Source organism: Brachyhypopomus gauderio, unplaced genomic scaffold, assembly GCF_052324685.1.
Source record: "Brachyhypopomus gauderio isolate BG-103 unplaced genomic scaffold, BGAUD_0.2 sc285, whole genome shotgun sequence".
NCBI lineage: Eukaryota > Metazoa > Chordata > Actinopteri > Gymnotiformes > Hypopomidae > Brachyhypopomus > Brachyhypopomus gauderio.
Window position 1 is genome coordinate 22,415 of NW_027507106.1, and position 9,167 is coordinate 31,581.

The 9,167-nt window shown below is 44.5% G+C and overlaps 1 protein-coding gene across 1 annotated transcript; it reads right to left on the minus strand.

Moving 5' to 3' along the window:
• Positions 1-1,176: 1,176 nt before the first annotated feature.
• LOC143504532 (zinc-binding protein A33-like) lies at positions 1,177-8,485 on the minus strand. The gene is made up of 7 exons (XM_076995933.1): positions 8,472-8,485; positions 7,402-7,876; positions 5,312-5,407; positions 4,977-5,201; positions 4,759-4,781; positions 4,408-4,526; positions 1,177-1,721 (listed from the first exon to the last, which is right to left on the minus strand). The coding sequence occupies exons 1-7, from the start codon at positions 8,483-8,485 to the stop codon at positions 1,177-1,179; spliced, it is 1,497 nt and encodes a 498-aa protein (XP_076852048.1).
• Between the last annotated feature and the right edge of the window lie 682 nt (positions 8,486-9,167).

The following is a 9,167-nucleotide window of genomic DNA, read 5'->3' on the forward strand; positions in this document are numbered from 1 at the left end:
CGCTGTTTTTTTGCGTCATTCGATCGGTGGAAAAAAATATGCTGTCACGTTAAGGACCCCGGCCCCTCCCCTTTGGGCGTGTGTTTACGTGGTCCACGTGTATCATCTGCGTCTGTGTTTTTCCGTGGTAGGGGTTGTGTCCTGTGCTAACGTATATCACCTGTGGCGCATCTCGTGAATCACGTGGGGTTAATGTAGTTTGTCTATTTAATGTGTGCTCGCGCGGTGTCCTGTGCTCGTCAATGTCTAGGTTTACACGTTGCTGTGTATATGAAAGTTGTTTGTTGCTCGTGCGCTATTGCGCAATATCTGTTAAAATAAACGAAGTGACGTCAGTCCAGAGGATTCCGTGTCTCGTCCTTCGTGACAGCCCGAACGTCACATATGCATTATGAATTTTTACATGAAAAAATCCCAAAATGTATACAAATAAATTACAAATATTAATTCTAACAATAAAGGAATGTTATTAATAATAAAATAGTACAAATTACAGTAAATATTGCATAAACAACTTCTGTAGGCTACTTGTCTTCCTCTCGGACATTTTAAAACTCCTGTGGCGTCTCTCTCCATACTGTGAGTGTCACTCGAGGAGAGCGCTGATTGGGTGGGCCAGGCTGAGTGGGCGGGGCCAGGCTGAGCATACCTGCACGGCTGTTTGGCTGGCGCCACTAAGCCACGTGATGCAACAACAAAAGCCGAGAGGGGGGCGGGTCGCTGCTCCGTGCTGTGTCACGCAGCGCTGCTCTTACAGACGGAGGAGACTTTGATGAATCCGCGTGCACAGCAGTCAGTGCGTGCGGGAGAGAAAAAAAAGCTAGAGTATCGATCTTTTTACATGAGTATTGTTCAATATCAATACCAGTGTTGGTATCGATATTATCGATATTTGGATCGATCCGCACACCTTTAATAAACCTATCGTGTTTATTCATTTATCTAAGTGTTTTAGGTTTTTACTTTAAAGAGGAAAAAAGTCCTGAATGAGAACGGGATCCTGTTTAAGGTGCTCTAAATAAAAAAAATAAAAATAAACCTGATTCGACTATTAGTCGACTAAAGGGAAAAGCTGACGAATCAGATTCGACTATGAAAATCCTTAGTTGAATACACCACTAATATATATTATCTAATGTTCATTCTTATATGTATGAAGATTAATTCAAGGCAACTTTAAATTTGCTGTTCCACTGTTACTGATGTATTTGCTGGTAAGATCCTCATAGGAGAGGAACTGTAACTGCAGAATAATGGGAAAACAGTGTGAGTAAAAGTGTGTGTTATAGTGTGCAGGTGTGAACTGGTTAGAAGATCAGTGAATGTCACTTTCCCCCTGTCCCAGTCCAGCTGAACTCTGACCCTCTGCACTTTCTCTGTAGGTGTGAAGTAGTGAGGTGTGTATCCTGGGCACTGTGTCCAGTATTCATCAGTGATTTTGCTGTAGCTTAGACGCCACACTGAACCCCAGAAATTGCCTCCCTTTCTCCATTCAGACTCTCTAATTACACCCAGTACCCATAATTCACTGTCTCCAACACACACATCCCAGCAGTGTGTCCCTGAGTTAATACCCTCAGAGCCCAGTACATACGTACACACATCAAATCTCTCTGGATTATCAGGAAGCAGTGATTTCTGTGGTCTCAGTTTTACAGTAGTGAGATCATCAGACAGGTGGAGGCGTGGATGTGCAGTGTTGGGGTCCAGAGTAACAGGGTCTGAGGAGAGAGAACAGAATGAATCATCATGTTCTTCATGTGTTTATGTGATGAGGTCACATCTACAGACTGCAGGCCCTTTACTCTGAGTGAAATGCTCCAGTAGGTTGATAAGAGGGAAGTGATGGTGATGTTGTGTGTTCACCACACACCCCTGCAGTACTTGTGTGCTTGTTGTTTTGACACTTGAAATTGTGTCTGTTTTATTCATATATTTCTACATGTCTTGGGTTCATTATTTGAGTATCACATGTGACACTTAACTAGTGCAGTGTTACTGTTACACTGAGTGTCACACTGCATGTGTGTATTATTAGTGTCTGTGTACTGAAGTGTGTGTGTGTCCTCATTAGTGGGTAGATGCCGTTACAGTTCCCCCACTAAAGGGCGCTACTCCCAGAGTGACTAACACCAGTGGACTGTCCCCAGACTGAAGGATGGGACCAGAGGAGGCTGGAGCAGGGGGTGTCGGCTTGAGCTCAGCTGGACTCTGGGCTGTGGGGAGGTGGAGTTGTGTCTGGGGTGTTTGGAGTGGTGTGTCCTGTTCCTGGAACAGTGCGGGTGTAGAACCTCCCTCCTCCACCTCCATTTGCTTTGAGCGTCTAGTGAGGGATTTCATCTGCTCCTCACTGCCTGCAATGCTAGACCCACTGCAGTTTGCCTACAGGAAGAATAGGTCCACTGAGGACGCCATAACCCTCACATTACACACTGCACTCTAACAACATCATAGGTCTGATCTTCAACGGCAACAAGCCCACAGACAGGTCACCATCCTGTCAAACCGGTGCCAGGAAAACAACCTCTCCCTCAACATCAAGTCCAAGGCGCTGATAGTGGACTTCAGGAAGCAGATAAAAGTACATCACAGATGGCACCACAGTAGAGAGAGTCAGCAGCTTCAGGTTCCTGGGTGTTCACATCACAGGTCAGAACAAACGACAAGGGAGGTGAAGAAAGCACAAATGTGTCTCTTCTCCTTCATACAGTTAAAGAAGTTTGGCATGAACCCCTGCATCCTCACAACATTTTACACATGCACTGTGGAAGCATTTTGACAGGTTGCATCAACACCTGGTTTAGGAACTGCACCTCTCTCGGGGTTCAGATAGCACAATACATCACCAGGGCTCAACTGCCAAACCTCCAGGAACTGTATACCAGCCGCTGCCTGAGGAGGACCACTAAAATCTTAAAGGACTCCACTCATACAAGTCATCGCCTGTTCACCAGGATGCCGAGTGGGAAGAGATTCAGAAGTGTTCAGTGAAGAACCAGCCAGTTTCGAGACAGCTTCTTTCTGCTGGTCATCAGACTGCTAAACAGCACACAGTAGGAATTCTACTCCATAGTCAACTCCGAGTCACTTCTTTAATATATATGGTGCTAGCATGTACATGTTACATTGTACATATTTATATACTGTATTTTATTTTGTAAATAATCTAAATCTAATGTGATGTGACAATACAAATGATTTGATATGATTTGATCAGAGTACAATGTGTACAAGTACAATGTGTATGATACGTGTATGTAGGGGAGTCGTGGCCTGGTGGTAGGGAACTGGTTTTGTGACCGGAGGGTCGTGGGTTCGATTCTCAGACCTGAGGCCATGACTGAGGTGCCCCTGAGCAAGGCCCTTAACCCTCAATTGCTCACTTGTATAAAAATGAGATAAAAATGTAAGTCGCTCTGGATAAGGGCGTCTGCCAAATGCCATAAATGTAAATGTAAATACGTTGAAGATCTCTGACTCAGCACTGCTAGTGTCTCCCCAACTTCACAACTGCAATATGACTCCTCTTAATAGGATGGAGGATTGTTGGAAGCCCCTTAGCCTGGAATCTCAAGGACCCACGTCCCTCTCCATACAGTCATATAGGGTCAGACTCAGGGTGATGGTCTTCCTCTCATCTGTGAGATGAGTCCTCCTCCTGGTAGAAGAGACCAAACCCAACATACAGCACAGGAACCTCTGGAGGAGCAGTCTCCTGCCCTCCTACACTGATTCTCCTTTGTTAGGGATGGGAGAGGAGGCAGGATGGAGGAGCAGGTGGAGTGGGTGGTGTAGAGGTGGAGAGTGGGTGGTGTGGAGAGTGGGTGGTGTGTATAGGGGGAGAGTGGGTGGTGTAGAGGGGGAGAGTGGGTGGTGTAGAGGTGGAGAGTGGGTGGTGTAGAGGTGGAGAGTGGGTGGTGTGTAGAGGTGGAGAGTGGGTGGTGTGTAGAGGGGAGAGTGGGTGGTGTGTAGAGGTGGAGAGTGGGTGGTGTGTAGAGGGGAGAGTGGGTGGTGTGTAGAGGGGGAGAGTGGGTGGTGTGTAGAGGTGGAGAGTGGGTGGTGTGTAGAGGTGGAGAGTGGGTGGTGTGTAGAGGTGGAGAGTGGGTGGTGTGTAGAGGGGGAGAGTGGGTGGTGTGTAGAGGTGGAGAGTGGGTGGTGTGTAGAGGTGTAGAGTGGGTGGTGTAGAGGTGTAGAGTGGGTGGTGTAGATCTCATCATGGACTGACTGTCTCTCCTCAGACCAACAGCCAACTGGTCGTCCCCCTTACTGTTTATACTAATTCAGACTTTAATACTGGAATAGTTCATTTACCAAACACACAATGTTAATGTTAATGTTTCTTAATTAGAGTTCTAATTTTGAGGAGAACAGAATTACTCTAATTAATCAAAGAACACCAAAACTCACAGTACTGGAGAATCTTCTGCATTCTCTCCCAGACTCTGAACTTCAGGTTGGAAAGATGTTTTGCTACATTGATCAGAGTTCCTGACACCTTCTCATGTTGTTTTGGGGTGTGATGAACTCTGGAATTGTAGAAAGCTGTATTATCATTATAATATATTATCATATATCGTATTCAAATTATTTAAATTAGCACATGAAAAATCTGTCACCATGACACATAAAGCTTTATTATTATCTTTCCTTAAACCTATCAGTGTATCATCAGTATCAATGTATTTTTATTTTCTTAAATAATTTCACAAACACAATGTGTAACAATATGGAGATCAAACAGAAATAATAATCACTTACTCTTTCAATGTGGACGACACGTTCTGAGCAGGAAACACACAATCACACACAAGTAAAATGTTTTGTGTGTGTGTGTGTGTGTTTGTGAGTGAGAGAGAGAGAGAGAGTGAAAGATGGTGGTGAGAGTGATTCTTTTTCATCTACATTGGTGTATTTAATATGTTTTTGTACGTGTATTTAAGTGATTGAGAGACAGACTGAGTGATTCTTACTAGTAAGAACGGGATGTTCTCAGCTTCCATCTCCTTCTCTGTGTTTCTGATTTGATCTGAAAGAGATGCTATTTCTCCACTCATCTCCTCAATCTTCCTCCTCATCATGTGACTCTTCAGCTCCTCTTCCTTCTTCAGTGCAGCTATTCTTGCTGCTTCTTCATCTCTTAGAAACTGGTGGATCATCTCAAACTCCTCCTTTATCTGCCTCTCTGTGTGCTGGGCCTGATACTGGAATGGGAGATGATGAGGAAATATAAACTGTCCAAATGTGTGTGTTTCATTATGGTGTACGTGGACAGTGATCACAGCACCATTCAGAACTCAGAGTGACCTTTCACCTTAATGTGTGCTGCTGTTTTCTCACAGGCTTGTTTATCTTCCTCTAAGACCTTCAGATGCTGCTGTAGAGACTCCAATGAGGTCTTGAGTTTGTTCTGTAAAATACGGGTTTAGTAGAGGACAGTGTGAGTCTTACAGGACCTTATCCTCCTTATCATCATTTTACTATCAAATGGAGATGTTTGATAAATTGTAACAGGTTGTATATCAGTGTTTTAATTATATTATTTTTCAGTGTGAATGAAGGTCTGATTTAGTTGTCTGAAATTTCATCATCTGACAAATTTAATCTAGACTGTCTGTAGAAGCCTAAATGCAGTCTATTTAAGTTTAAATTATTTTACATTTAAAATGTTACAAGATCATTAATAAGATAAATATCATTTATAAATTCATGATTTAAAGTATTAAAAGGCATTTGATTTGTGCTATAAGAATAAAGCAGGATATTAGGCCATGCCCTCTAGGGTAGAAAAGTAAAAGGAAAAAAAGGTCAAATGAGAGGGAAAAAGAACAAAGGAAGAGATTGGAGCTATATCGTTTTTTGATCTCTTTCTCTTTCTCGCTTTCTATATACGAAACACTTTGGGAGTTTTATGTATTTATTTGTTTGTAATGTCTTTAAAGTTTCAAGTAAAGCATTAAGTATGAAGAAATGGACTTGTGGAATCCTTTTAAGTGATTAGAGATGGGCGAGTTAATTGAGCGTCAAGCTAGAGCTTCAATTGGAATTTACAGGCATGAAAATGGGTCAGGGGTTAAAAAGGTGAGAAGACCGGGGGGCGGGGCATGTGACGTCATGGGGGCGACGGGGCGTTGACATGTGACGTCATGGGTATACGGCGACGGGTGGGCGTAAGGTGACCTCATGTAAAAAATATAATAACGCGTGGCCACGACTTACTAACGCGTGCGAACGAGATAATTAACGTGTGCGAACAAGATCATTAAGTATTACTTTATATAAAGCCAGGTTTACCTTCCTTGGGCAGTTCACGAACATCCCTGGGATCTGCTTGCTTTGCTGTGAAAAAATAAACTTTGTTGCCGCGTGTGAAAGGCGACATTAGTATCTCGTCGTATAAACTTATACTTGTATAGTATAAGTCGTGGCCACGCGTTATTAATTTTTTTTACATGATGTCACCTTACGGTGACATATATAGTAAAATATAGTAAAATCCATAAATAAATTTTTTTGACTGTCATGTCAATGGATTCAATGTATGGAGCCAGATGCGTAAACGCGAGAAGCCGCTTTCGCCATTCCAGATGGCTCAGTCAAAACCATTACGTCTTAATGAACCAATAAATACATCAGCGGCGAAAATGAGTGTAAAAATACCAGGTTCACGTGTTTTTATTTTCTAACATGGGCTAAAGCACAGGGTAGACTCAAACGACAAGCGTTTACAACTTCATCTTCAACCTTTTCAGCCCTGGCGCGAATGTCCTCACCCGTCCCTGGATTCACCAGTTACAGTTACAGTTACAAAATATGAAAACGATTGAAATCATTAATAACCCAATTAAATCCACTGGGAAATGTACGATCTTGTAAATGTATTGGTAAATGTACGATCTGGTAAATGTAGTGGTAAATGTACGATCTAGTAAATGTAGTGGTAAATGTACGATGTGGTAAATATAGTGGTAAATGTACGCTCTTCTGACTTGTCCCCGGTGTAGCACTAGGTCCCACTTAGCAGTAAATGAATGAAGAACGTTGGTATGATTGAAACGCTATTTGGCCTCTATGAAGGTTCTGGGCGGAAACTGCTGGCCACTGTCATTGAAATTGCCGATTTCGGAAGTGCTCTGTTTGCCTATTAAGTCAATATGATAATTAATACATATAATCTCCTGACCCCCCCCCCCCCCCCCCCCCAAAAAAAAAAAAAAAAAAAACTCATCGGATCTACACGATTCACGTAGGTCACCATTTTTAACTTCAAAACGGCGAATTTCGCCGAAAGGTGACAGATTTTCATGCCTGAATTTAGGAAACTACAAGGTCTAACATAATTTTCAAGATAATTGTAAACACTGGAAAAACATTACAGTTAAAGCATTAGTGTACTTTTCATACCTTAAAGTCACACACAGCTTCATCTACTGGACAGCAGTCATGGTTTTTGTGTTTCTTTGAAGTCTGACACACCACACACACAGGCTGTTGATCCTTCAGACAGAAGAGTTTGAGTTTCTCATTGTGCAGACTGCAGATCTCAGACCCTGCTGAAGCTCTCTGACTCCTGCTCTCTAGAAAAGACTCACACAGGTTCTTTAGGACAAGATTACAGGGAGGATCATCTCTTGACGATATTCTCCTACAAACTGGACATTCTTGAGATCCCTTGGTTTCCCAGAACTGCTGCAGACAGGTTTCACACACACTGTGGCTACATGACAGTAGAACAGGATCCCTGAAGATGTCACAGCACACAGGACATGAAAACTCTTCTTCTGACAGTGTTTGTAGCAGCCATTTCCTCCAACAGCTGCTGTGCTGTTTCTCTGTAATGTCTCCTTCTGTACAAACTTGACTTTCACTTTTAGATCTTCTGTAATAAACACAGTAGCACAGGAGAGAATCAGTCACTGTAGTCCTTTATCCAGCTGAGGGAGTTTAGACTCCTTTCAGAAATAAGGTAGAAAGAAGTAAATACCAGAGTTAAGAGGTTCTCATTATATTTATAACTCACCTGAATGCAGAATTAATAAAGACTAGTGTGTCACGCCCAGATTTACTTCCTCAAACAGGCAGGTATGTACAGGGAGGAGGAGCTTTTGTAAAAAAAATAAAGAAGTTGAAAAAGTATGATATTACCACCAGACGGCACCAGTTTACTATCAAGTGTCACGGTGACAGCTCCAGACCCCTCCTTGTGGGCGTGTTGTTATGTTGTCTGCGTGCAGTTATGTCCATGTTTGTAGTTCCGTGGGTGTGGGTCGTCTGTGAGCGTGTTCGTAGTCGCACCTGTGTCTTGTCTCGTGATCACGAGGGAATGTGTTAACCTATTTAATGTGCGTTCGCGCAATGTCTCGTGCTCGTCTTTGGCTGAAGTTCAGTGCCTGTGTTAGTGTCGTGTGTATGTGCTTGCGCTCCGCACTGAGCTTAACGTGGTTTTTTGTGTAATTAAACGTTGTGTGTTGCACAGTTCTACGCTCATCATGCCTCCTCCTTCGAGCGTTACAGAAAGACGAGCCGCAAGATGCCAGAATACACGACTGCACGTAAGAAGGGGAAGAAGAAGGCCAAGCACCATCACGCCTCTTCTCCTGTGCGTCGCCGTGACGTGCAGGTGCCAGTTGTGGGGATGCAGCAGGACCCCGTTTGTGAGAGCCTGCTGCGTCAAGCTCAGGCGGCCGAAACAGAGGCGGAGGCAGAATGCTTCCGGCTGGCCGCACAGAGGGTGTGGAGTGAGAGGCACAGCCCTCCGACCCTGGCATACCCCGAAGAGGAGTCCAATGAGCCCATTGTGGTGGGTACAGGGGCCTTCGCTCTGACCCCCCCCACAACCGTCCGCCCGTTTGCTCGCCCCCCTCGGAGCACCTCAGTGATAGTGAGGAGGAAGATGGCGCCTCTGTGTGCTCAGAGGAAACCGTGCTGTCCGAGAAGGGGTGTCCGCGAGGAGAGGAGGTTCCTCGTTCCCCCTCGGCGGGGAGCAGTATAAGCTGCTCACACGCCCCAATCTCGGAGGAACCCATGTCACTGGGTCAGAGCGTCTCTGATGAAGAGGAGGAGATGGAGACGTCAAGGGGCGAGGCAGCATTGTTGCAGGGAGCGCGAGAGGGCACTGGCATAGCCAGCGGCCCGAGGTGGGGAACCGGGGTGCCCCGAGGGTAGCCCCG

What these genes read in the sequence shown, in the direction of transcription:
- LOC143504532 (XM_076995933.1), bottom strand. An exon ending in AAACAGCAGCACACATTAAG is followed by an intron (nt 5,202 to 5,311) that starts GTGAAAGGTCAC and finishes CTCCCATTCCAG; the next exon opens with TATCAGGCCCAGCACACAGA. An exon ending in GTGTCGTCCACATTGAAAGA is followed by an intron (nt 4,527 to 4,758) that starts GTAAGTGATTAT and finishes CTACAATTCCAG; the next exon opens with AGTTCATCACACCCCAAAAC.